This window comes from Pseudopipra pipra, chromosome 7, assembly GCF_036250125.1.
Source record: "Pseudopipra pipra isolate bDixPip1 chromosome 7, bDixPip1.hap1, whole genome shotgun sequence".
Classification (NCBI taxonomy): Eukaryota; Metazoa; Chordata; class Aves; order Passeriformes; family Pipridae; genus Pseudopipra; species Pseudopipra pipra.
The window spans coordinates 4602487-4630278 of NC_087555.1; the positions used below are offsets into that span (position 1 = coordinate 4602487).

The window sequence follows — 27792 nt, forward strand, 5'->3', positions numbered from 1 at the left end:
TGCACCTGGAAGTGTTCAAGGCCAGTGCTTGGAGCAACCTGGTCTAGTGGAAAGTGTCCTTGCCCATGGCAGGAGGATTGGAATGAGATGGCCTTTCAGTTCCCTTCCTACCCAAACCATTCTGTGATTCTATGATTATCTGGACTTATCAGCTTAGAACCAGGAGAACCAGCTGCTCATTAAAAATAATTAAAAAAAATAAAATGAGACGAACTACAGAATATAGAGGCTTTTTCAGGGTAGGGTGAAAAGGGTTCGTTTATTTTTGCAGACAGCACAATTCAAGTTCAAATCTGGGCATTGCTCAACAGATACTGGTGGGATGAAGGCGCCATTGACACTTTGAGCACACCGGGGTGACAGGGAGGCAGCTCTGATGGCTGCTTGGTATTTTGTGAGATGCTAGGAGGCCCCTCTCAGACAGGATTTTGGGTGCAGTAATAAATGAGCAGGTTCTGATGAAGGGCAGAATGGCAGAAGGAATCACAGGAGATATGGCCCACAGGAAAATGAAGATCTTAGAGATGATTTGTGAAATTTAGGATAGATACACCCCCAAAAGAAGCATCTGCAGACAACTGTGGAAGGCAGCAAAACCTCTCACACCATCCTATAGCTCCCAGGAAGGAGGAGCAAGACACAGTGAGGAATATTGAGTGTTTTTGAAAACTAGAGTTATTCATTCATCCTGCTACACTGGAAAGGTTTCTTGCTTCTCTGATAAGCCCTCCTAGGATTACAGTACATACGCAAGTCATGGCTTGGTGTGTGTAAAGCTTTATATGGCTCTGTATCCTCCTTTGATCTGGGTTTTAATTAGCACCATAAATGTAACATACATGACTCTTCATCATGAAAATCAATAAAGAGCTCTGGATTTTGACTAGAAAGGAGGACCCTGAGGGCAGTTGTTCTGGGCTAGCAAATATACGAGGGAAGAAAATACAAGAGGTAATATCAGGGGTGTGTATATCAGTGACAGGAGGATGTGTGCGCGCCATTCATTTAACAAATCCACCTAATGAACCTGTCGAAGAAGCTGGGCTGGGAGAGGCTGTCATAGTCCTTCTCCCGGAAGATGGCTGCCCGGTCCCCGAGGCCAAGCTTCAGCAGGACATCCATGTCTACGTCACTCCCAAGGGCCACCACCGTGGGCATGACATCTTGCTTCTTCATGGAGTTGATGGCCTCCTCCAGGTTCTTGCTCCCCGTGATGCCGTCGGTGATGAAGACGAAGGAGAGCTCAGCATTGCGCCGGGCGAGTCGCTGCCCGTTCCCTGGGCTGAGCACGATGTTGTTGATGGCGTGAATGATGGCTGACCCGATGTTGGAGGATGAGTCCAGGTACTTGATCTGCGCCAGGGCGATGGAGATCTCCGTCAGGTTGTAGGTCAGCGGGAAGACCACGTTCTGGTCCCTCTCACTGCCGTACTGCAGCAGCGCGATCCGGGCGTTCATGTTGTCGCTGCTGCTCCTGGCCAGCGTGAGCTGCCGGGCCACCTCCTCCACAAAGTGGTGGGCACTCTGGAAATTCTGCTCACCGATCCTTTCCGAGCCATCGAGCAAGAAAACTATGTCAACGGGGCGCTGGGTGCACTGGGCCACAGCAAGCTCTGCAGGGGGAAGAAGACGACAAGAGTTGGGAGAATAAGAAGACTAAGGGATAGGTCTGGGGCTTGTTTCAGGCCATTTGGGCTGCAGTTGCCTGTGTGCACCCTTGTCCAAAGAAGGACCAGCCCCATTCTGCTGCCAAAGCCTGTCTTTGCAGCTCATAATGGAGGAGCTTTGCTTCTGATGCCCTCAGTTCCCAGACACGAGGTCTTAATGAATGTTAATTCTGGGACCTATGAACGACTTCAATGAAATTACAGGTCTGCACATCTCAGTCCCACAATTACATCCACTGTCTTACATCAGTTCCCGGCTCTCATCTGTGAGAGGAATATCCAGAGATTAATGTCAGGCAGCACCTGCAACCTCTTGGTTACTTCTGAAGAGTGGTTTACTTTCAGAGTTATTCTTACCACAGAATCAAAGAATGGTTTGTGTTGGAAGGAATATTAGGGATCGCCCAGGTCCAAGTCCCCTGCCATGGGGAGGGATACCTTCCACTAGCCCAGGTTGCTCCAAGCCCTGTCCAAGCTGGCCTTGAACATTTCCAGGGATGGGGTGTCCACAACATCTCTGAGCAACCTGTGGCAGTGCCTCACCACCCTTAAAGAATTTCTTTCTAATCTAAGCCTTCCCTCCTTCAGTCTAAGGCCATCAATGCACACACAGATTTTTAGGATGGAAGCTGTTTTCCTGCTTTCCACCCAGCTTAGTTTAATCAGCAATCACTAATTCCTGAAGAGCTTATAAAGACTGGGTGGAAAACAAGACTAATTTTCTTGGTGCACTTGTTCATAGTAAAGCAGCTTTGGTGATAGATATCAGACTGATATTTGGGGGGAACACAGTGGGACATTGTTCTTTAGTCATGCAGAACAGCACCTGTCCATAAAGTGGGCATATGAATATATGAACATGAAGTGAATGAGCTCAGGAAAAAAAAAAGAAGAAAATAGCTATCTCTGGAGTCAGCTGATAGTAAGGGACCATTGCTTCATCCCTTTTCTGTAGTTATGTGTATTGCATTCAGTGTTCCTCTGTGTTCCCCCTGAGCTGGCCATAGCAGAACAATGGCCATACCACTTTTCAGTAGTTCTGTGGCTCTTAAGACTGAATCTCAAAAGGGTGAAGTCCCAAAGATGTTGCCATATTGTGTTGCATGACTGGCAAGGAATAGGAGCTTCTGGAGCAGCCCCAGCCTCAGCATCCGTTTCAGGCAAGGAGGGGTAACTTTGGCGATAGGAGTATCACATGAGCTTGAATTTTTGCACTATGAGCAAACCCAACCCGACAAAGAGCCTCCTTGGTGCTGAATGATGCTACACCTGGATTCAGCACAGAATCATGGAATCACAGAATTGTTATGGTTGGAAAAGCCCTCTGAGATCATCAAGTCCAATCATTAACCCAGGACCACCATGTTAACCACTAAATCATATCCCTAAGCACCATATGTACATGTATTTTGAACACTTCCAGGGATGATGACTCCAGTGCTTCCCTGGGCAGCCTGTGCCAGTGTCTGACTGCCCTTTCAGCAAAGAAATTTTCCCTAATATCCAATTTAACCTCCCCTGGTGCAACTTGAGGCCATTTCCTCTTGTTCTATCACTTGGTACCTCCCCTCCTTTAAAGCAATAAAGGCACATACTCACCTTTGCCCAATCTTCCGTGAGAAATGTTGTCTAAATGGTATGCTGGTCCTGAGTTCCTGGTATGCAGGCACTGCTGCTGCAAGGATACTTTGCCTTGGCAGCACCTGCACTCCTCGTCCTCACCTGTTCCGTGCAGTTGTGGAGGGGGAAAGGCAGGAAGGCCTTGCAACCACACAGTGCAAAACCCACGTGAGGGTCTGCGAAAGCCGGTGGAAGCGAGTGGGTAAGGAGCGAGGGCTGTGTGCCATGTTGGAGCAGTGTTAACAGCCTCCCCCAGTGCTTGCCCACATGTACCCATGTTTTTGGAGATGACAAGCACCATTGACCCGCCTCCCATGTGGCCCAGAGCAAGCCTTAAGAGCTCCGAGCTAAGCTAAGGGGGTGGCTGGGAGCAGCACCACTCCACGGAGCGTCAGCAACAGTGCAGTGCACGTCTGACAGGAGTGTTTCCCGGAGACACTCCGCTTGCTGCTTGGCCCTCACAGCTGGAGAGGGCTGCCTTCCAGCTGTTTGATAAGGTGCCTTTAACATATGGGAATGTAACAGATGTGAGGCAGCAAAACCTTAGGTTTGTCCTGCTGGGTGTCATGCTCTGGCTGCAGCTTGTTCCCATTTCTGAGAGGCTGAGGACCCAACCACCCTTTCCTGTAGCAAGGGAAAAGATTCTTGTTCTTAACTGGGAGAGAAACTCTCGGGGGCACCACGAATTAGGCCAACTAAAATCTTGCATTGGTCCTTCTCATGTGGCTTATAGTAAGGCATGAATGCCTGTAGCTCACCATACTGCACAGCTGAGGATGTCTATCGAGGGTAGCACAAAAAAGCAGAAATACCCCCTAGCAACCCATCTAATTGCAAGCATGTGCAGAGTAACCCCACCCATTCACATCACTTTGCTGCTTCTTCTAAAGCCCGGGGAACTCGTATTCTCTCTATTCTTTCACTGTGTTGACAGTGGAGATGAAAGTGAGGTGGGGATTGATCTCCCTGCCCTTTTCGGAGTTTCCCCTTTTCCTAGGCCCTCCTGTGTCTCTGGGGAGGTGGGAATTATCCTTTATCCAGATCCTTATCTGTGTCTTTCCTTTGCCCAACAGCGTCACCGAAGGAACTGTTGCTGAGATGAAATCCATCAGGTGTTATCAGAGGGATTAGCCAGCATTATGCTAAAAAAACACCCCTTCACCTGCCTGCCACCAAGGGCCAGTGCAAACACCACTCAGGCAAAGAGACATTTTCTCCCTCTCCCACTGCCCCCCACCAATGAGCTGAAGGTTTTTGAGAGGTAAAAAACTTTGTTTTCAATGTTTTGCTAGAAATTATTTCCAAGGGAGGTGAAATAAATAGCCACTGTGTGATGAAATTAAATGAAATCAACACACCCTTTGCTGAAATCTTTCCCAATCCTCATTTTGTTCAGCAAAATGTCCCAGCCCTGATATGTTCTCTTCAAATCAGTGGGGTTTAGGGGCTTTTCCTCTGGCATCATGGCTGAGCAGCTTAACTACTCTGAGTTCAGTCCTGCATCCCAATAGACTAAGTCACAATAATTTTGGGGTAAAAATCGAAGCAGAATAGGGAGCCTGGATTTGCACAGACTATCTAGAATATGAAAATTATGACCAGATTCAGGCACAGCCTGATCCTTTTGCCTTCACCTAAAACATGGAGCACATCATGTAAAGTGCTCCGAATTCTTTTCCCTCTATTCTATGGCAATAGCAGAGATCTCTGAGCTCCTTGTCCCCATAGACTGGGTGCAAAAAGTGCTGAAACCCTGAGAGAACGCTGAAATAAGTTTGATGCAGGCAATTCCCATGCCTGAGCTTGGCAACTGGCTCCACTTTTTACACCTGGAAATATTACAGCCCAATCACATTTCTGAAGACGGTACCTCTCCCTTCTGCCCATTAAATATGTCGTTTGCTCAGGAGACTTTATTGCAATAATACCATGCCAGTTAGAGTAAGCACTTCTACTCCTGTGTCTGCACACGAAATTCCATTTCCTCTAAATATGGCTTGAGAGTAGTTAAAATGGAGGTGGGAATGGAACACACCTGCCTAACCTTTGAAAATCAGGGGCCCCTGATCTGATGGAAATATCACTCCTTGCCTAAACACACAGACCGGCAGTGCAAGGGGTGTGTCTGTGGACTTTGAACCAAACCAGCACTGGGTGTGGATTAAATAGGCTGTGCTATATCAAGTTTAGGTACTTGCTTTTAAACAGCTCACGTAATTGAGTGTGTGATACAACACATGACATGGAGGTGTGACTGCACAGTCAAGGATTTCTGCTTTGGACCACCCAGCCCTATGTAACAGAATATCTGTCTTTTGGATACAGACAGGTACAGTTGTTAATTAAGACAGAAGAAGAACAAATGTGCAAGCAGAGAAAGGCCAAGGGAGCTCAAACAGCTTCTGAGAGAAGCACTCCCCAGGTACAGGTACTCCCAATGGAAGGAGAGGGTGCTCCCTCTCCTGTATTGCTTGCTCCTTCCCTCCCACACCCCCAGCTGCTCACTGAGGGGTTCCACAGAGACACTGGCGAGCAGGAATTGCACCTTGCTTTGTCAGCCTTGCAGGAACCAAAGAGAGCCCCACAATAACCGAGAGAGAGGATGCAAGATGCTTCAGAGGGTGTCACCAAAGACATAGTTAGGAATGCACAGGGAAAGTGCATCGTTAGACTCTCTGCAAAAAAAGCAGCGGGCAAAGCAAGAGCATCCCTTGCCATTGCTGGGGAAAGCTGCCATGCTCATCAGCCAGCTGAGCTGGAGGGGACTGCTCCTTGTGTCCCACCCCTGGCTGAGCGCAACCAAGCTGTTCCACTGCCTCTGTTTCTCCTAAACTAAAAGCATCTACCAATGTACCTGTCCCCTCTGCCAAGCAGGCACTTGAGGAACGATGATTACCACCTCCGCTCAACCCCTGCGTCCCCGTGACCTCTAACCATGGTCTCAGCACAGCCCTAGCACAGTCTCTGGGTCCCCCACAATCTCGCTGTGCACCATTTTGAAGGTGTCAATGAACAAGTCCATCCACTCCTGCCGCTCATTTCCAGTGGCAAACTTGGCTTTTTCGGCGGTAAAGGCCAAAGTGGCCACCAGCTGGGTGTACACACTGGGGTCCCGGGATTCCCGCGTGGAGTTTAGGAACTGGGCGATCGAGTATATGGTGCTGGGGAAATTTATGTTGACTCCCTCTTCCATGGGGCGGAAAATAAGTGGGTTTACACTCCCAGGGTTCCTGTCATCTGCAAGTGAGCGTCAAAAGAATATTTTCAGGGCTCGCTAGCAATGGCTGTGTCTCTGAAAGCTACCTGGCTTTCCTACTTGCAGTGCACCAGAGAAGAACAGAGCTAACGAGGACAGAGAAGTAAAGACCAAAGCCAGGTTTTGAATCTTTATGCCATTTATGTCTGAGGAACCATGGGATCTGTACTGAAATCTTTCACACATCAACTGAGCGACTTTAGAAAATTACACAAAACCTTAACTGCCCAGTTCCTACTCATCCAGCATAGGCATGATGGAGAAAGGGCAGTGCTCAGGAAAAAGGCCATGGGGTCCAACTTCTTTCTGCAGATGGGATTCACCCATCATGTAGCTTTGGACTCTACTACGTGCAAACCATACACGTGATGCTGTAAGGCAGAAAGACATCTAAGGGACAGCATTATGTGACCTCCTTTCCTGGCACTCAGCCTCAAGGCAGTGACTCTAGCCAAAGCTGTGTAGTGTCTGGACTAGTCAGGACCCAGAGACCCTCCATCTGCACCTGGCTGCGCTGAATTTAACTTTGAATAAACCCCCAAAGCTCAAAGCAAAGCCTTCTGCATGAGTTAGCAAGAGCCTCACAGAGTGTCATGCGGTTTCTGTGAAGGAAGTGGTCAGATTTGCTCAGCATTTAAACCCTCGAGCATCCTGTTAGTACGGCAGTAATTGATAAGAGACATGGGTCTCTCTCAAAACCAGGAAAGTCTGGATTTCCTTAGGTAAAGTACTGGGGCAGCAGGAGGGGGAAACAATGTGTATGTGATACCTGCCCTTCTCTGTGCTCTGCTGATAACACCCAAGCTGAAGCTGGGGTACAACTGATTTGCCCCTTAAAAGTGTTAGGACTGCCACTCTGACAGCCATGGGGCTAAGAACAGGACTGGTGTAGCTGTGTCCCTGACCCGGGCCTGTCTGGCTGAACCACGATGGGACGTACTCCTTGGATGTGCACTAGCTCATTCACATGCCCTCTGCAGAACACGGTCTTCATGCAGAGGATTTGCATGGGAACTGGCATTAACTTAGGAGATGCTCTTGGAGAACCAGAGGAAGTCAAGCACCAAGCAGAGAGGCCTCAGGCTCTCTCATGTGCCTTATGTCACATCCCATCCAACAATTTCCCTTGCCACCAGGCAAGTGTGATCATTGCAAATCCTTCCAAATATGATGGCAGCAACGCATCACGGACCATCCGGTGTGGGGGGTGGAAGGCTCGTTGCCCAAGGGCCCCTAAATCTCTACCTATTACTTAAAATTTGATCTACCAGACCTAGCACAAGTTTTGCCCATGCTGAGATAGGTCTACTGGCACTTTGACAGGAGGCCCACACCTACCCTGCCACATCAGTCCACCTCCTGTGTTCTCTAGGGCACAGGTCTTGCCTGCACTTGGCATGGTCTGCCCACGGCATGGCTCGAGTGATTCACCCCAGAGGGAGTCCCTTCAGATGCCTCCTTGAGCCATTTCTGTTCTGGTCCCCAGGACTGTCAGATACCAGCAAACTGTTCTCACCTTGCATCAGGAACAAAAATACCCAAGTATGCTACAAGGAAAGCACTGCCAACTTCACCTTGCTTTGGAGGGCTTTGGTGGCCCAAGCCTAGGAGGAACGAGTGTGTCACTGCTTTGGTTCCTCAGAAATGGGAACACTGCTAAGACCAAAACCTTTGAAGACACCTGAGCAATCACCAATGTGGCATGGGGATGTCACCTCCTTGTGCATGGATTCGCAGGACAAAGCTCCTCAGAGGACGCGGCAGAGGAGCTCACCGTCACGGTTGGACATTGTGTCCCCTGCGTGGCCAGGTGCAAATACTCAAAATACCAGTGAGAGATTTTAGACAGGAATGATTATAGCTTTTCACAGATTTCTATGCATCCTGGGACCAGTTTTCCTTCCCTTGGTATGGAAGCAAAGGGACTTACTTCAAAATGAAATTTGATATTCTGTATAAGGCTCAATTGAAACTGTGGTTCTCCACAAAAACATTCATGGCAAGAGTAGAGATAAAAATCTCAGGAAGTGGCAAAACTTAAGTCCCCTATAAACTTGTGTGTATCAGCACAGAGTGCATCTATTGCATTTAAACAGGCACAGGGTCTCAGACAGACAGGATCTCTAGGAATTCGGGATGTATATCTGCCCCTCAACAAGCAAAACGTGACCAAGTCAAGCTACCTTCAGCACGCAGCAGCTGTCTTCTTGATACCAGAGGATTCTTATAGCCTTTCCCTTTAATCCAACACCCTGAGTTAATTGTTAATCAAATACAGCCAGCGTTAGAGAAGCCAAAGCTTTGGGTCCGCTCTGTTGTCATTTTCCAACTGATTTCTGCCAGCTGCTCTGCCCCTGTCACTCCCAAGGAGCATCCTGATACAAAGGTCACAGGAGTGGGAGAGTTTAGCAAGGGGGGGTTTGCCTTGAGTTTGGAGGTCAAAACCAGGTGGCTCCCAGGAATTTGGGCAGGGAGAAATATCAGGGATGAGCCATGCTGGCGCACTCGCACGGTGCACTTGTACCTACCTGTGCAGAGAACTAAGAGAGATGGGAAAAGAGCAGGAGATGAAACCCTTTATCCTCTCCTCGTGTAAAGTGACACTGTTTCTCAAACTCCTTCCATCCAAAAGGAATGGACAGAGTTGCACCCCCTCTCTCCTACTCCTGAGCCTCATGCACTCTCCCCCTGGACTTTTTGCAGATGGCGTGAAGATACTTGTAATGTTTACCTGTCTGACAGGGCAGCTCAGGGCAGACGACCTGTGGATCTGGAAGGAAAAGAAACAAGGAAAACTGAGTGATGTGCTACCATCTCCCTTCACTGGCTCAGTCAGCATGGCAGAACAAGGTTCCTTACATGGAACTCTAAAAGGACTGCCCCAAAAAGCTGGCCCATATCTGAGGAAGGACTCTTAGTTCAGGGCTACATGAAGGTCAGCCCCACCATGAATGACCCAGCTACTGGCCAACCTGCTGGGACACAGTGTCTCTGCAATCATATATGCCCCCCATCCCAAACTCTGGGGTCAAAACTCCAGTTCCAGTAAGAACCATGCACGGACAGGTACAGACCTGGGCAGAGCACGTCTTCCATCTTGTCAATGAATTCCTCTGCCACCAGGTCTGAGAAGAGCTTCATCTTCTGGACTCGCTGGGGTTCGTTGCAGGCGATAGAGACCAGGGTCTCGCTCTGCTCTGGCTGGTCAAACATGTCTCCTATGCCAATAGTGTTGACGACCACGTCTCTACCGCAAAGGGCCCCTAAATTCTTGTCGTCATCCCGGGGGTCATAGCGCCCATCTGTGATCACCACAGCAAACACTTGGGCTTTCTCTCTCCTACTTTCCTTGATGAGCTTGTTGTAGGCGAACTGAAGGGCAGATGGTGTCCAGGTGCCTCCAGCGATCCACTCCAGCCGCTTCACTGCTTCCTTGAAGCTCGACAGGGAATCAATGCGCTCGTCATCAAGCTTGATGGCTTCGAAAGTCCCCTCATGACTGTACTGCACCACCCCAACACGGGCACCTGCCAATGAAGCGTCACATTACTTGGCTTTGCGTCCTCAGTGAAAAGCGGAGAAACTCAAAGACCCGCCCAATTGGCATGAAAAGCCACAGAAAATAAACAAACATGGAAGCTGGAGAGATCCAAGAGCCTTTTCTTTTCCCCATGCACCACTCTGTCCCCACACAGTCCAGACCTGTCTGTGACTTGGGATCCTTGGCAATAGAGCCCAGCCTGCTGACCACGTTGATGACAAAATTCTTCTCCAGGGTGAAGTTGGTGTAGCCAATACTCTCCGAGCTGTCTATGACAAACATGATGTCCAGGGCCCCGCAGCGTTTCTCACAGTCTGGGGAGGAGGGCAGAAAGAGGAAAACACGAGGGTCAGTGATGGTGGGAACAACAGCCACCAGGACAGAAGAGACCATGCATGGGACGATGGAGACCAAGATGTGCTCCTTGCTCGATCAGTTGCTCCTTCCTGCAAGGAAGGAGGAAGAGGAGCACACCAAGCATCCACAGATGGCAGCTCAGCGCAAGGGGTGGCTCATGGGGCAGAAGGATGAGATGACCCCTCTGTTGACCCCCTTTCCCCATCCCTCAAGTGGTAGTTCCCCTTCCCTGGGGAGAGGTGATGGTCTGCTCACCACAGCATCCGCACGTCTCTCGCACGTAGGTCATCACGTCGCAATCCTGCCAAAAAAGGGGTGCAGGGTGAATGCTTCCCTCTGTCCCCTCTAAGGAAAAGGCTCCCCCTTCCCCTCCCACCCAGCCAGCCCTCTTTCCTTCTTTCCCTGGCCCCCATGGGAAGCCATAGGCCACCTCTGCCATGCAGCAGGACCTGATGCCCTGTTTTGTTCTCAGGCTGTGCATGGCAAAGACAGATTGCCCCAGCAGGAAGAGCACAAGGGACTACTCACAGTCAGACCAGGGTCTCCTGGTGGGCCGAGGGTCCCCTGTAAGAAGAGCACAGGGATTTCAGGCACAGTTTTCCCATTAGTTCCTTTTCTGGGAATTGGAGACGTCAAAAACGTGGCATTTTGCAGAGGGAAAGGAAGGGAAGGTTTGGGAAGGTTTGGGAAGGGAAGGTCTGGGAAGGTTTGGGAAAGGAAGGCCCACTGTGAGGCCGCATATGTATCTGGCTGCTGATGTCCCCTCCAGCAGCATTTACTCAGACACAATGCCATGGGACTGTACCTCAAGGCCTGCTTCACCACGTGGACCACGGGATCCAGGCTCGCCTCCTGGGCCAGGATCACCCTGGGGAAGAAGCAAAGAAGGGTCAACTATTTCCTGGGCAAGGCTGGCGATGTAGCCCCTGGTGTTCAGGGCTCCTCCTGACCCTCTCGTCAGGCACAGCCCTGCTAAGCACAGCCCCCAGCCTGCCGCAGCTGAGCCTGTGGACACGGAGCAGGCAGAGAGCGGGCAGTGTCAGCTCCTGCATGCCTGGCAGGGGTGTGGGAGGGGGATCCTGACCCTGCGGACAGTACGGGAAGTCCGCTTACCGGTTCCCCCTTCTCTCCTTTGGTCCCTGGCACTCCTTTTGGTCCAAGGTCACCTCTTGCTCCCTGCTCGACAGAAGGAAAAACAGATCCAGTATGGAGCACATCTGGATGTGCTCAGGCAGAGGCACTGCTGCATCACAAACACATGCCTGCCTGGCCTGGGAGAGCATCCTCTAAAGGAGCAGCTCAGTGCAGAGCAAATAAACAGTGTTTACACAGGCATTAACTAAGAAAAAAGAAGTTCTGCAATGAATTTTTCAGATGGTTTCAAATGGAGATGGGCTTGGGAGATATAGTCAGGCTCTGCAGCTGCAGGGAAAAGCCCAGGCAGCTGCTGGCAGGACAGGCTCCTCAGCCATTAACCCAGAGGGGTGGGAGACAACTCCTTGGCATTTCAGTCAGTACAAAAAAAACCAGGTGATGGAGACAAACACACTCACCTTGGGTCCCGGCAGCCCTTTCTCACCCTTGTCACCCTGCAAAGGAAGAGGAGGGAGAGGTCAGCGCCCGACCAGTACTGGCCCTGCAATGGGCACACCCAAAGTCTGCACTGAGGTGTAAGAAGCTGAAGAACAGGTGTAGCTTTAGGCTGGTGGTTAGGGTGGTGGGCACAGCCACCTCCTCACCTCCATGAGGGAGGCTGAGGTCCCCAGCACCTCTGCCATGAGACTGATGGAGCTGTGGCTAGGTTCAATCCTGGTGTTCAACCCCCTTTCTCCTCATCACAGGCACCACTCCCTGATCATTTTCCTTCCTTTTCCCTCTTCTTTCAGGCTGCTGAGCTCCACTGGCAACATCCACCAGGACAGACTTCCTTGTGTGCTGAATGAGGAGTACATACCTGTGGCCCTCTGGGTCCAGGGTAGCTAAAGCCAGGTCTGCCTCTGTCACCCTTTGGTAGGAAAAAAAAAAGACCCATGAGATACCAAACCCAGCCTTTCTGACCTTGTGAAGCCTGGTGTGACAGCCATTTTTGTCTTCTCTCTGGGCGAGACACCACCAGGAGCCAAGACTTCTACAGCTGGCCCTGAAGTATTGGGAATGGCTGCGTGGAGCAAGGATTTGCAGGGTCTTGGGGATGTCACATGCAGGAGGTGCCCCTGAATGTCTGCAGGGTGAGGGGGTAATCAGACCTGCCTTGGCTAGAGCAAGAGCAACATCTCTGCCCCATAGGGAGGCTCAGGTCTGTTTCCAAGGCACACGAGTTTCTGCAGTGGAAACTGCCTTCCCCCCATAAATAAATAAATAAATAAATAAATAAATAAATAAATAAATAGGAACATCACCCTTTCAAATACAGAGTTTTGTTCATGAACTTTACCTTTGGTCCTGGTGGTCCAGCATCACCTCTTGGGCCCAGGTCACCAGGGTCCCCACGTGATCCCTGAAGGATAGTTTTGGGGAGAGCAGGGGGAGTTGGTGAGAATGTTCCCTGAGGGACCGTATCTCTTCTCCCGGCCACCCAGGTGACTGTGCTGGAGAACCCAGCTCTTGAGACGGTGCTGCAGGACCATCTCCCTTCCCGATGAGTTTACTGTGATAGTGACTGTCTCAGCACTTGTGTTCCCATGTCCTGTAGAGCCACATGGATGTCACAGCACTACTGTCACAGTGGGGTGCTGGACTAATCACAGGCCCAGGACAAATGGATGCTTGTGGAGTCCTATCTTCCCTCTCCCCCCCAGTGACCCACCCTGAGGGTCCTTTCCATATTGTCATAGAAACACCTGGGACCAAGAGTGATGGAGAAGCAGTGACTCCTGGGTCTTGAGACTTCTCCTTGCACTAGAAGCTATTCAGGGGCCTCTGGGCTAATTTTTGAGCCTTCCTGAGAAAAAGTCATGCAGGTCAGTGCAGGAGGATCAGTGCAGGAGGATCAGTGCAGGCAGCTTATGCCAGTAGAGCAAGCTCTCACTGCAGAGGGAGGACAAGGTCACACAGATGCCCAAGCATGACTTACTATCCTGCCTGGCTCTCCCACAGCACCTGGAGGACCTCGAGGTCCCGGCAATCCTTGGTCTCCCTGTACAGCAAAGAAAGACACAAGAACACACAGAGGCAGATGTGCATAAGGAGGGAAGTCCGGCAAGCTGCCCCAATGGCAGCAGTGCTCCCCTTCCTCCTGGCTCTCACCAATCCCTGCTCCATGCTTACCCTTGCTCCTTTGTTTCCAACCTCACCAGGCAGACCACGAGGACCCTCTGGACCAGGATCTCCCTGTGAAGAGGGTAAAGATATTCCTGGTCAGGGATGCCTCCAATGCTGTCTATCTCCAATGCCATATGGAGTGAGAAGGCCTGATGCCCTTCTCAGATCTGGTGGTTCTTGGCTTGAAACAGTGTCAGGGCAACGGGCCCTCTGAATGCGTCTCTTAACCTTGAGCTTCAGTGCCCTTCACCCCCCTTCTGGACGAAGCCCTTGAAGAGGCTGTGCCTGATGACAGCAGGGCAGGCAGTGGGCACAGTCGGAGCACAGTGGGATCTCTGATTCCCAGCTCTGGTGATGGACACTGCATGGCTGGGCAGTAGCAGATCACACACATCAGTCCCACCCATCTCGGGTTCTTTTGCAATGGTCTGGGCACTTGCTTTACTCACCCTTTCTCCTGCGCCCCCAGGAGTGCCCTTGCTGCCCTTTGTCCCTGGATCTCCACGTCGACCCTTGGCAGACACAGGAAGTCACATAAATGGAGTAAGAAGATGGATGTTACAGATGTCCACAGTGACACCTGGCTGCCCAACCTCTTCCCCCTGGGCCTGGGGGATGTATGCTTGCCCCCTTAGTGAGTCTGTGCCTGGCAGCAGGGGAGCAGGGATGCCCATGCTTCCTTTTGGGAAGACACAGCCACACTGTTCTTTCAGGGGGGTGGTCACCACAGAGACCACAAACACTCCTGGTTCATTCCCTCAGGGTTAAAGACTTTGATTTACTTCCAGCTCATCCAAGGTTGCTTTCCCCACAAGGACACAAGCTGGCTGGGCTCTTGTCCCGTGGTGCTGGTGGAGCTGTGCCAGGGAACATCGTCTCCAGACCACTCCCCAAAATTTGCAGTGCCCCATCATATTAACTTCGGTCTGTGTGGCACCAGTGATAATGTGACACTGCCCTTTTCAGAGAGCTCTACCATAATGGCCACCAGATCTTGACTCTGTGAGCTCCTGTGAGAAGCCAGAGGTTTGGGGAACTTGCTAAAGAACAGCTTGCTGGAGAAAAAAGGCCAGGCCTTTGTGGGATGTTTCTCTAAGGTGAAATGGTTAACATGGTTAAAATGGTTAACAAATGGTTAGTATTATGGGAGTAGTGCTCTATGATGGGAGAGACAAGAGGAGATCAGCATCTGCACATCTTTTGGGATGTACATGGCAGGGCATGCAAACTGAACAGGGGAGTTTCTCAGTGTTCATCCATGGAACTGCATCAGGTTCCCGTGGTGTGCCCACTGTCCAGGGACCTATTCAGACACTTACAGGCTCTCCTTTGGGTCCAGGGGATCCTGCTTCACCTTTCGTTCCCTTGTTTCCAGCAGGCCCTTGAGCTCCAGTATTGCCTGGAAGTCCCTTGGAGAAGAAAAAGAAATAGTTTGTTGGAAGAGAAGTCAAGGTGCACACCCCTCCTTTTGTTGTGTCAAGCAGTCCACCTTGAGCAGAGGTGTGTATGAGCATCCAGCTTCTGCTTCCACACACCCTACATGCCCAAATATCACTGCCACGAGCATGGGCTCCAGCCTTGGAGTAGTGTGATGCTCTATCACCTTCCCTCCATCAGCTGAACCTAGGCTTGTCATCTGTTCCTTAGAGCATCCATCCTGCCCTGCCCAAGGCCAGAGGGGCTATCTCAGCCCCATGCCTGGAAGTATTCAAGGCCAGGTTCAGGGCAATTGGAACTGGATGACCTTTAAGGTCCCTTCCAACCCAAACCATCCCGTGATTCTACGAATGGATCGGACAGGAAGATAAATCATTCCAAATTTGTCTGCTTTTCTCTGCTCTGGATGAATGCTCAAGACCCATCCTTGTTTTGCTCTGGGCAGCTGCAGGAGCGTTGTGTGGTCCCCTCTCCCATTTCCCATTGTACCAGTGGGGACACATATCGTGGGAGAGCTCCCTCGACCACCTGGGGGCTTGTGCATTCTCCATGCTGGTGGGCTAAGCAGCAGGATCATCAGAATGCCCTGGCATGCAGCCACCTTTGAGCATGGTCATGCAGTTGATTCTGCTCCAGCTCCGTGCCACATGGAGCAGACCACAGAAAGACACACTGGAGGCATTTGAACGCTGCATGAACCTACCGGGCTTCCTTTTTCTCCTGGAGGTCCCGTGGGTCCACTGCGACCAGGCCGGCCAGGATCTCCCTGAAACAGGTAGAGAGCAATGGTCACTGCCTGCCTCAGCAGCACGCTGCACCATGAGCAGCCCAAGGAGCAGGGCCAGCAAGGCTCTTCCCTCAGCTCCTGTGCCTGGTGATGGGATCCAGACCCCAAGGTCTAGGGGCTCCATGAGCAGCGTAGGATTTAGGAGTAAATACAGGGAATGGTGTTTAGCTGTCCCCACTGGTGGCCTCTGCCCACACTCAGCTGTCTGTCCAGAGCAGTTGTACCTTTATGCCTGCATCTCCTCTTTCACCTTGGTCTCCTGCATCTCCTGGGTAGCCATCAAGGCCCTGTGGAGGGAAACGACAAAGAACCACACATTTCACAGTGGGAACACTTTCCCTGCAAAATAAATAAAATTTCTAATAAAATAAATTTTCTAAGCCAGTGCTTAGAAAGTTGCTCTAGAGACCAAAGTAATTTTTGCTTGTTGCAGTGTGGATGAAAGGGGCAGCTCCTCCTCTCTCTGTGGAGGGGAGGGACACTAGGGGCTCCCAGCTTACTTATACATGGAAAGGAGGCACAGAAAAATCAGGCTGTGCTCCCCATTCCAGGGATCCCAGCTCTGGAATCAGATCAGCTGGCAGGAAAACAGGCCAGTAACCTCTCATTGGCCATCTCTCTACATATGTAACTCACTCAGCAGCTACACAACTGATGTGCTGATGAGTTTGATGGGTTCCTACCTTGTCACCAGGGTCACCCTTGCATCCCGGTGGTCCAATTCTCCCCAGCTTGCCCTGGAGAGATTGCATTCAAAAGAAAAAGACTGAGAAGTTGTAGGTGTCTGAAGGAAAACACAGCTTTTCTGGTTAACAGTTAATAATTTTTAGCATCATCTGCTGACCTTACCTGTCATCAGCTAGATAATAAATAGCAAGTGTATTCCTTAAACAGAAGTGGGCTGTGCAGAGACAAGTGGAGAAGGAGAGAGCAGTGTAAAGCCCTGAGTGGCAGTGGGAATTCAGGCATGCTCATCCTGCACACGTGCCCTGGGTGATGGAAACATCCCTTGAGGCTGGATTTGGTGGTCACTCATGTCCACGGTTGTCCTCTCCCATGCATCTCATGTCAGAGCAGCGCAGGTGTGCAGCAACCACACTGCCTGAGGGATGCCGTGAGAGAGGGACTGCCGTGCTCCCTGCCCCAAAACAGCTTTGTCATCAGAGCTGAGACAGCTTGTCCCGGATAGAGAATGGGGGAGACTGAAGGGCTTTAGTGTTTTGGAGAGTGGAGGGGACTGAAGGTTGTTTTTGAGCTTCAGCAGGCATTTGAGGAATGGGAAGAACTGCTATTACCTCACAGGTATATTGGGCTGGGTATATGAGAATGGTGCAGAGCAAAGCCAGCATGTGACGGCCAGTGGACAAAGCCAGGGACTTTGTTGCAAGGCCCCTGAACTTGGCTTTAGGGCTTTAAGGCTAAGAACAAGCAGTAGTTAAGAGATGAAATTTCAGATTCTGTGACGAACTGCCTTGAAAAGCAAATTTCTACAAAGCTTTCTGTGTCCATGTCCTGTAGGGGTCACTAACACCAAGGTAAGGTATCTACACACAAGTTACCCAGCCGTATCACCTCCTCAGACTGAGCACAGAGCAGGTTACACATCCAGGTTCTGCAGAGAGCTTGCTGACAGAGGGACAACATTTAACGGCATGAAGCTGTGTTGGAAGGGATTAGGTTGAATATTAGGGAAAGGTTCTTCCCCCAAAAGGGAGGTTGGGCACTGGCACAGGGTCCCCAGGGCAGTAGTCACAGCCCCAAGTCTGGCAGAGCTCAAGGAGTGTTTGGACAATGCTTTCAGGCACGTGGTGGGATTGTTGGGGTGTCCTGTGCAGGGCCAGGAGTTGGACTCGATGATCCTTGTGGGTCCCTTATAACTCAGGATATTCTATGATTCACTTCTACAACCTGAATTACTTCGTGTATTTCTACAGGACATGCAGAATAGTGTGCAAATAAGGTCACAGAAACCTCAGTCAGAACGGAAAGCCAGCGTGTGGCACAGGAGAAACTAAACAGCCCGTGGGGTTGAGAGAGGGTAAAGAAATGAAACAGCAGCAGCGACATTATGGGGTTGCTGCCAGTGCTCCCGGTTACCTTCTGTCCATCAGTGCCGTTCCTGCCTGCCAAACCAGGGGCACCCTGGGATCAAGGGGGAAAAAAAGAGAGGGATTTATTAACACACACTCCAAAGGTTGGTAGCTGGAACAACATGCAAGTTAGAAAACGTCTTTTCTTACCCTCCGTCCGTCGGATCCGATTTCTCCCTGGGAGAAAAACAGGACAGGAAGTGAGGCACTGCCTACACCCCCCACCCATCTGCATCCTAGAATCATCACCACTTTACCGCACCTCACCGTGAACAATGCCTGAAGGAGGAGACAGGCTTTGGGATGCCCTTGGAAATCCCTCCCCATGGCTGCAATTACGGTGTTACAGGGTTGTTGTCCTTCCCCATTACAGCTAGTCTCTTTGCATCAGAAAGGAGCACAGCCTCTGTCAAGTGCCCAGCCAGCGATTCTGTCTCTTCTTTCTCACCTTCTCTCCTTTCAGCCCTGGGACACCCTAGACAGAGAAAAGACAAACAGAAAAAAAAGAAGAAAATTGCTGTGTTAGCGCCTGGGAAAGCACCAGGAAGAGAGGCAGCAGAGCACAGGGATCTGGGTTGGGAAATGGGCAGGTAAGAGGGAGAAGCAAAGCTCCCCCTTCTTTACCATGCAAAGAGCTCAGCCGTTGGCTATGGGATTCTTACCTTGGGACCAGGATATCCGATGGGACCTTCAATACCTGGGTCGCCCTTCAGAGAGGAAGACGCGGAGAGTTAGCTTGACGTCATCAGAGATGTAGCCCCAGCAAAGGGAGGGGAGGATTTTCCCACAACTCACCTGTCGTCCCTTCAGCCCAGGGGAGCCTGGCTCACCCATGTTCCCCTTTGCACCCTAAGGAAAGAAAAAACGAATGTAAGTCCAGCCTTGGTGATGACTGAGAAAATGGCAGTTTCTGGGAGCATCCTGCTCCCTGCAGCTGCTCGAACCGAGCAGGACCTCCTTCATTCTGGGGAAGTCAGGGAAAGACTGTGTGGGGATGGGAGCACACAGAGCTGGGGCAGGACAGTGGGACACTGTGCATGTGAGAGCTCTGCTCCGGAGAGTGGGAAGCTCAGGGATAGCTGCTGCCTCGCTCCTGTTGTCCTTGGGTGCTGGAGGTACACAGCAAATGCTCGGATGTCCCTCTGCACTGCTGGCAGCCTTGGCACAGACATGGGCACACCAGTGCTGGCTGTGTGTTACTGTGTCTCTCAGGGCCAAGACAGATGCTGGTGAGTTATTTACCACCTGAGGGCGATTTGAGAAGGCAGCTGAGCTGGGGTCTATCTAGGGCATGCTGCAGTGGTTGTGGCAGGCACGGGCATTATTGTCTTTCCCACAGCTTAGAGCAACTTACCTTCTGCCCTCGGTATCCCTTGGGACCAGGTGGACCTGCAATCTCCAGGCAGCTCATCTTGTAGCACTGAAATACAAGGAATTAAACAGGAGGTGTTTAATTAAACAGCATGCCACTGCTTCATGTGCATCCAAAACCCAGCTCATCTCTGCATCCGTAGCTTTCCACACGCCTCTTCTCATGAACTCAGGGCTAAAATCTACTGTGGCTCCAGCTGTGCCAGGGCTGAGGCAGCACCAAGCACCCTGAGAAGTGCTGCCCATCAATTAAGAGCGGAAAGTTTCCATGAGCAGGTTCATTACAGCTTGGCTCTGGGTCCAGACAGGAAGAACAGGACTGCCAAGCATCAGAGGTGGGGGGGGGCTTGCTCACTGGGGTCCTCAGGGCACAGGCATGCCCTTTGGATCATCACCTGCATACTCCTCCCTCTGTATGCCAAACCCTGTCTCTGTGGTACCAGCAGGGCAGGAGCTTCAGCTTGCACAGCACCTACAGAACAGGAACATGGTTCCAAAGTGATGAAACGAGTCTATACCGTGGACCTGAACTCATTACAGGTGAGAGGGAGGCAGGGAGGGAGTCCAGTGTGGCATTATAACCACTGGATAAGGGAATGTGCCCTCAGACTCTGCACTGATCCACAGGTGGGCAGAGACTCATCCCACAGAGGTCCATGCTGTTTTGGGGTACAAGCTGGTCTTCTCTAATTGAGGCAACTTAAACCTATGTCGTGTGGCACCGGCATAAAGATGCTGCTCACTTACCTCGCCGTAGGCTTCATGTTTCTGCAAAGGAGAGAACAGGATGAAGAGAATCAGTTAAGGTGGTCAGCCCCAAGGGAAAGACAGCATCCCACCCCTCCTCGAAGGGCTGTGTGATGGTGAGGTAAGCGAGGTGGTAAAGGCCCCATGGCTGCAAAGATGTTCTCAGCAGAGCCCCCCATAAACAGTGCCTCATATGTGGGGTCTCAGAGACTACGCTGATGGTGAGCATGTGTCTCAGTGTGGCACACTCTTCCATGTGCCCCTGGATGTGGAGCAGGATGGGGTATGGGTCTGGTCTTCAGCAAGAGCCAGGACTAGGGTGGCAGCCTGCCCAGACGTGCCAGGAAACAAGAGGCACAAACCAAGGAGTCCTGGGCAAGTACCAGAAAGAGACTCCATTTTCCCTGCTAGAGGTGCTCTCTAGAGCCCTGCCAAAAGCCCAGCACAGGGGTAAATGATCCCCATGTCCAGGTACTGCTTCTCTTGTCCCCCCCGCCTGCCCATACCATAGCTTGGATGATCCTGTCAATGGTGTTGACGTCGATGTCCAGCGTGTCCCTCTGCGTGATGGCGTAGTTGTTGCGGTACAGCTCGTGCGGCAGGTTGGCAATCTCCCGCAGACCCTGCTCGTAGACCTTCTCGCTGGGGGCCACCGCGAAGAGCCTGATCCCCATGTCCCGTGCCCTCTCGGCCTGCACCTTCATCCCCCCGCAGGGGCTGCCGGTGACGTGGCCGTCGGTGATGACCACGGCAAAGTTCACGCCGGTGGCCATCTGGGTCTGGATCTGCTGCGTCATGTTGGAGATGGCGCAGTCCGTGAAGGTGCCCCGGCCAAGGTAGTTGATAGCGGACAGCCTGGGCAGGTAAATGTCTTTGCTACTTGTTAAAGGGCTGTAAATTTCCACCACATCTGAGTAATGGAGCCCACCAAACTGCCAGGTGATGTAGACTTGGTTCTGGTAGAGCTCGCTCTCCAGTTTGTCGATGAACACAGGGATGAACCGCTTTATTTGGTCCACAAGGCTCTGGATGGGCACAGTCTGCAGAGCAACGCTCTCTGAGGTGTCAATGATGAAGTAGACATTGATGGGGCAGTTCCTCTTTTCTGCATGGAGACAATTATTCAGACCATGTCAGAGCACTTCATGCACCCCCTGCACTGTCCCCCAGAAACCTGGACCAAGTGCAGTCCTGGAAAAAGCACAAGTCCCACGTAGGTCTAGAACTGACATCTGTGTTTGGGTTAGGTGGCTCCCCAGTGCCCAGGACTTCTAAATTCTAAGACCTGCTAGAGAACCACAAAATCCTTAAGGTTGGAAAAATCCTCTAAGATCACAGACTCCAGCCATTAACACTGCACTGCTCAGTACTGAATCAATCTCAAAAATCTTGGGTTTTTTTGTAGAAGTCAGGTTGGACAAGTAAATCACCTCTGCATTGCAACTAAAAAGTGATGAAATCATCACATCTAAAGCCAACAATTTTATGGCATCAGACAGAGAGCTGAGTGCTGGAGACTGAACTGGTGTTTGTCACTGTATCTGCTGGGAGAGCCCACCACTGGCAGACCCCATCCAGCTCTTCCATCTCCACTGGCAGACCCCAGCTCTTCCATCTCTACCTCTCTGCAGTCCAATGCAAACCCAGAATTGTGATTTTGGGTGGAGGACAGTGTTCTCTACAGATGGATTGTTACCACAGGAGTGCAAAGGGGCAGGAGAGGCGGAATGCCCCACTGTCAGTTCCTTGCAAGCAGGTTCTACAACTCATCATGGCCACTGCTTTTGTTAAAATTGCTGCCCATAAAGGTGACCCAAATTACTTGGGTTAATACCTGCACAGGCAATAGGACTGACATCTCCATTGTCCACATCAAGCTGAGCGTGGAGAGGAACTAAAGCCATGCAGAGGAGAGTGGAAAACAAGGCTTGTCGGAACATCTCAGCAGTCCCTCAGGGTATTCAGATGCCTGTGGGAAAACACAAGTTACATGTTAAACATGATGCACAACCTCCTAACTCTGCTGGGATGACAGAAGCCAGTCAATGCTCCTTGAAAACCCTGTCTGTGACAAAGAAGACTTCTCTTTCACTGGGACACGTCACTGGGCCACTAATGTAGATTTTTATACTGACTTGAAAGCTAGGTGATTAAAATATTTCCTTTACTGGAGCATGAATTATTTAAAACTGCTTTAGCTTCTCTGCCAGGGAGAGATTATGTGGTGGAACTATGGACAGTGCATCAGGACCTTCCAATTCCATGCTTTCTCTCCAGGTGTGTGCCTGACCACCCCATGCCCGTGCTGGCTCCATCACCCCTGATCCACACAGTTGCACACATCCATGTTCCTCTCTCTTCACCTGCCTGGCCAGACCACCAGTGTATGTGCATGCAGCAGGTCCTTTCCACCTCCAGGTCACCGTGTGGGTGGTGATGCCTATGTATACTGAAAGGGTACAAAAGTCTTTGCTTGACAGCACTGCTTTGTAGCCCTCACAACCCATGGAGTGAAGGGCCAAATAAACAACCACTTCAAAAAATGACCATCTTTAGTGTTCAAGGTCCAGCCGCACATGGGAGTGCATTTTATGTAGGGTTATGATAACTTAAAGCAGCAGAAGAGTTAAGAGATCTAGCCTGAAAAGTTCTTGGGAATGTACGTATGCGTTCAAAGAAACCCAAGCTTTGAAAGGACATTCACAGGCAACACTCAAGTGGCACTTGTCACCAGCATATGGAGGAAGAGGTGATGCTCAGCTTTATGTCTAGAGGACACTAGAACTAAACAGCATGGCCCCTTGGTGGTCCATAGATGCTTCTCTGCATGGAGGTCAAATCAAAAAGAGGAACAAAACAAAAACAGGAATGTCTGTTATGAAAAAAAGACCTAAATCCAGTCAAGAAAGAGAGCTTCTTTCTTGAATGTTTTTTTTCGTAACTTCTGGAAGAGTCCAAGGCTTGAAGGGACACTAAGAGTGCATTTGGTGGCACTGGCAGTGCAGGGGGAGGGCAAGTAATGCAGCTGGCTTGCTGCCTCGTCTGCATGAGAAAAAAAACTACCTGAAGAATACAGGCAGCTGGGCCCTCCCTGCTTCTCTTGAGACCTCTCTTCACATGGTGACAAGCTATTGCCTGGTGGGACATGTCCCGCTCCAGTTTGCACTGCCAGCTGCTGTGCACCACAGGGTTCTGCAAACCGGTCTGGAAAGGTCAGTGGTGTCAGTGCTGCTGATACCCCCACAGCAGCAACAGCCTTCCTCCTCTTAGGCCAGATCTTAACTGGGGCAAGAAGAAATGCTGCCGCTCTTTGGAGATCTCCTGGGTGGGTGGGATGTTGGGATCTGGGGCTCGGCTATCAGCAGAGAAGGAGTTGATGGGATTATTATGGACAGCAGGAGCTGGGAGAAACTCCTTACTCTGAGGAGCCTCATTACAAGACTTGTTAACATTCAACTATGTTTGATTGTCCTGTCTCCTTCAGCAAGATATGGAAAGACTTTATGGAGATGTTCTTAGACGATGTAGAAACCCTTTTGTTCTCTCTCCCCTGTGGTTCCTCGCTTTGGGAAATATTAACCACTATGTGTAATTGTAGCAGAGAATTGTGTAATCCTACATAATTGTGTATGCTATATTAGCATAATCCATCCCCTACTTAGCATAACCCATCCTCTTCATTAACATGTCCTGCTTCCAAGACCCTTATATTGCAAGTCATGTGTTCAATAAAGATTCCAGTTTCTACCCCCAACCTGGGATCATTTAGTTTTTCAACTCCACAGTGGGACAAGAAATCTAAAGCTTTGGGAACACCGACTTAAGGTGCTTGACAGGGCTCAGCAAAGCCCTCCGACATCAAGGGCCTCTCACGTGTCTGCATCTCAGCACCCAAACGTCCACAATGAGTAGTTCATGTGTCCTTTTCCTCCCCCTCCAACTCAGAGTGGCTGCAAAGCTGTTTGTAAAGAGACATCACTGTAGCCTCATGAAGGAACATCTCTTCCATGGGGAAAGGCTGAAAGAATTGGGATTGTTCAGACTAGAAAAGAGCAAGCTCTGAGGTGACCTTATAGCACCTGCCAGTGCCTAAAGGGACTCCAAGAGAGCTGGAAAGGGACTTTGGACAATGGCCTGGAGTGACAGAATAAGGGGGAATGGCCTCACACTGCCACAGAACAGGGTTAGATGGGACACTGGGAAGAAATTCTTCCCTGTGAGGGTGGTGAGGCCCTAGCCCAGGTTGCCCAGAGAAGCTGTGGCTGCCCCATCCCTGGAAGTGTTCAAGGCTAGGCTGGACAGGGCCTGGAGCAACCTGGTCCATGGAAGGTGTCCTTGCCCACGGCAGGGGGTGGGACTGGATGGGCTTTAAGGTCCCTTCCAACCCAAATCATTCTGTGATTCTGTTAAGTCTCTGCGTATATCACAAGTTTTGTTGTGCTGCAGAGAACAGAAGGGGTATTGTAAGGATAAAATAATGCTAAAGGGGTGGTTTAGTTAAGATCAAGACTTCATCCCTCTAAACTTACTGCGGGCTTTCCTTGTCTTGTTTGCCCTCCATAAAACAGAGCTGCCCTCCCAATCTTCTGGAGGGCACAACAGTTTGGTGCCTTCAGACAGCACCATTTTAGAGCCAGCCTTTAGCTGAGGAAGATGGAGACAATAACTTTTGGAGAGGCTGGGAGTGCTGAAGGCTTTGGCCAAGTGTCTGACTCATCATCCCGACCCGGGTTTAATCACCTCCCTCTCTCCCTCCTTCCCTCCCTCTGTGTGTGTGGGCGGGAAGGCGCCCTACGGCAGAGCTGCTCTCCAGGCAGAGCCGTGGCAAGCAGTTAACCTGCACAGGCAACCAAGGCCAGCTCTGGCACAGGATGGCCCCTGCCTGCAGCCCTCGGGGCTTGGGTCTGGGTCAGTGAAACACCATGACCTGGGGCTCTGCATGGTCAGAATGGAGAGGCAGGAACATGACACCTCAAAACACAAGATACAACTCACTTCTCTGTGGTCCTCTTGCACAGTCTCCTCTATTCCACTCTGCACCTTGAGCTACATTAGTCTTCTGCCCTACCAGCATCCCTCCCGGTATTAACCTCAGTGCATACACAATGGGGCAGCTGCTGGGAACTCCTCTGCCCACTAATGGCTCTCCAAGTCTAGGGTGGGCAATGGTGCCTATTTTGTTATCCTCAGCTGCTGTGATGCTGTTGCAAATCTCATAACATTTGACATTTGACTTAAAGTCTCACCTGCTGCTGCAAAACGCTGAGATGGAAATCTCAGATTTCAACAGTATTTCAGACTAACTTTTTTTCTGGATGTTGAAGGCAATTTTTGAAAACAAAAAACTAATAGAAAGAGCAAACTGGGAGCTGACTAATTGTGTCTGAATACTTGGGTCTGCCCATCTTGTTCTTCCTTGACCCTTCTCTCTCTGCCACAGTAGGATATTGTTCCTACAAGGCCTTCTCTCAGTATTTGTATTTTTGACTGATTAATTTCTTTCCCCATGAGATGCACACTAGAGAAAAAACAACAGGGAATCTCAAGCAGTGGGTCCTCTGAACGGATTTTGAAGGCACTACTTTGCACCATCCTCCCTGTATCAGGGTGTATGCTCAGGTGCTCAGCAGAAAAATGCGTGGCCTTTGCTGTTCCCACACTCAGATCCCAGGTGACCTGGCTGTTACACACATAACTGAAAAACACATGGATTTATCTGGACAGAGACTGCAAGAAAAAGCGGCCTTGCAGGAGGACCTGAGTTCTCTGCTTACTTCTCTTCCCACCCCAAGCAACTGAACCAAATGTAATATTATGGCAGACAAATTACTTGGAATGACTGAAATGTGCCAATTATATCTGGCTTATTTGCAGTCTCACACCTGATTATCAGATAAAGCAGATTCTAACGCAGTAGAAAAGTCACCTCATGTACCTGGCAAGGCAGAGCCGTGGTCTGACTGATATTTCTGAAGTTCTTCCTAGTGCACTGTGTATTTCTCCTCCAACACCAGAACACCTGAGCAAATTGATCCCAAATTCACGAAAATTTAGATGCTCTGCTCTCTAAGCTAACTCTGCCTTCAAGAAGCTTATTTAAAGTCACACAAATTAAAAGCCACACAAACAGCTTACTCTCATGAAAGAAGAATTATGCTGGCTACGGCTAAAATATGCAGAATAAAGTTTGAAATCTTCCTGCTGCTCAAGCCCAATGTTTTCCATGGCCGTGCCCAGCAGGCACTGCCTGTGGTGCCATTCACTTGTGTATGCAGCATTTTTTCCACTCAAATGTTTGCTAAATGAAACTGGAAAAGAAAAATATGTCCCATTTGGAACAAAACTCTTACGAGTGCACCTCCTCTTCCTCCTTGTTTGTGTGTCCATGGTTTGCACACTGCACAAAGAGGGAATTTCAGTGTTAGTTGCTGGCACTACCCAAACGTGCCCTGTAATTTTAGTCCCTGGGCAGAGCACCTAGAGGGAAGGTTCCCCGACAGCTACAGGGATCCCAGATATTCTCCATGTCTCCTAATGTAACTGTCCTGGGATTAGAGCCAGGGAAAGCCTGGGCTGCAGGAAGGGTGGGGGGAGGAAAACCCTGCCACCAAGTGCAATGAGCTCGCAAGCATTCCTGAACCTCCCAAAGCTGTTACCTCCCAAAGCAGAGGAGCCTGTGCTGATGTAATTCAGCACAACTAGGAGGCATGGGCTACAGGTTAGTCTAATTCATATCTTCCAAAATCCCCAAAATCAAAGGGGAATCACACAGCAGATCAGTTGCTCTGCCCTGCTACCCCTGCTGCCATCATTTCAGTGTCGCTGCTGAACTCAGTTCAGTTACCCCAGAGAAGACTTTGGTTCAATAAACCCAGCCCTTCCCCCCTGAGGGATTTTCTACACCTGTGGCCCTGGCAGATGCTAGCTTGTGGCCCACACTGCTTGCACCTGAAAAAAACCCAAACTCTTGGAAAAACGCCCAAAGTAGCCAAGAGCTGAAAGTAAAGGAAAAATATATATTCTTTTATAGCAGGTACTGTCTAAACATCATGTGCCTGAAGTGAGCACCTTGCTGGAGAGCCAGCGAACAGCAGCAGGCACAGGATGGAATTTCAGAGGGATTTATGTTATTCCCAGTTGGGCATCTGTCAGTAAGTAGCTGCATGACTGCTGTACGAGGAGAGAAAAATTCTGCCTACCTGGAAAATGGGGTCATCAAAACTTCTCCTCCAAAACCCCTCCGAAACGTAAGGAAAAAAGACTTTGTGGAGTGGCCGGTGTCAGAAAGACTCCCGCATCCCCGGCTGTAGGGTGGCTCCGGGCTCTGGGTGCCGGGATGTGCGGGGTGAAGGAGCGGGAGGAGCAGCGGAGGCGTCTCCAGCCCAGTCCCGCTATTCCCTGGCCGTCTGGAACTGCCCTCTGAGTTCCTCCTCCTCCAAAATCAGGCAGAGTCTCATTTGCAGTAGCTTCAGACATCCACGGAGAGTCACTGTGGGTCTACCGAGACCTGGGAGGATCCCCTCCCATCCGTTCCGCCCCCCTCCCCACCCCCCCGCCCCCAGCTCGGGCTGGGCTGGGGAGAGGTTGTCCCCTCTGGAGCTGAAGGCATCTTTGTTTTACATAAACTAAGAGTCTTATTTTTCCATGATGAGAGGCCC

At 50.5% G+C, this 27792-nt stretch overlaps 1 protein-coding gene across 2 annotated transcripts; it reads right to left on the reverse strand.

Annotated features, from left to right (window-relative positions):
- Nucleotides 1-240: 240 nt before the first annotated feature.
- On the reverse strand, nucleotides 241-27638 carry COL6A2 (collagen type VI alpha 2 chain). Of its 2 annotated transcripts, none has more exons than XM_064660304.1 (28): nucleotides 27334-27634; nucleotides 21969-22103; nucleotides 20641-21239; nucleotides 20135-20155; nucleotides 19371-19436; nucleotides 18812-18865; nucleotides 18679-18723; nucleotides 18465-18491; nucleotides 18167-18193; nucleotides 18024-18068; nucleotides 16610-16663; nucleotides 16151-16213; nucleotides 15843-15905; nucleotides 15022-15111; nucleotides 14152-14214; nucleotides 13709-13771; nucleotides 13515-13577; nucleotides 12876-12938; nucleotides 12396-12446; nucleotides 11995-12030; nucleotides 11555-11617; nucleotides 11247-11309; nucleotides 10970-11005; nucleotides 10697-10742; nucleotides 10246-10398; nucleotides 9618-10070; nucleotides 9275-9313; nucleotides 241-1613 (listed from the first exon to the last, which is right to left on the reverse strand). In XM_064660304.1, exons 2-28 carry the CDS (start codon nucleotides 22072-22074, stop codon nucleotides 1006-1008), a joined length of 3060 nt encoding a protein of 1019 aa, XP_064516374.1. In that variant the 5' UTR covers nucleotides 22075-22103; nucleotides 27334-27634; the 3' UTR covers nucleotides 241-1005. The 2 variants fall into 2 exon arrangements, with proteins under 2 accessions (XP_064516374.1, XP_064516375.1); XM_064660305.1 differs by lacking the exon at nucleotides 241-1613 and adding an exon at nucleotides 5186-6524 and having other exon boundaries at nucleotides 27334-27638.
- Between the last annotated feature and the right edge of the window lie 154 nt (nucleotides 27639-27792).

Coding starts and splice junctions, on each gene's coding strand:
- COL6A2 (XM_064660304.1), bottom strand. CDS start 22,074: ATGTTCCGACAAGCCTTGTTTTCCACTCTCCTCTGCATGGCTTTAGTT. Junction 15,112..15,842: donor CAGGAGAAAAAGGAAGCCCG/GTAGGTTCATGC, acceptor TTCTTCTCCAAG/GGACTTCCAGGCAATACTGG. Junction 14,215..15,021: donor CTGGACCCAAAGGAGAGCCT/GTAAGTGTCTGA, acceptor GTGTCTGCCAAG/GGTCGACGTGGAGATCCAGG.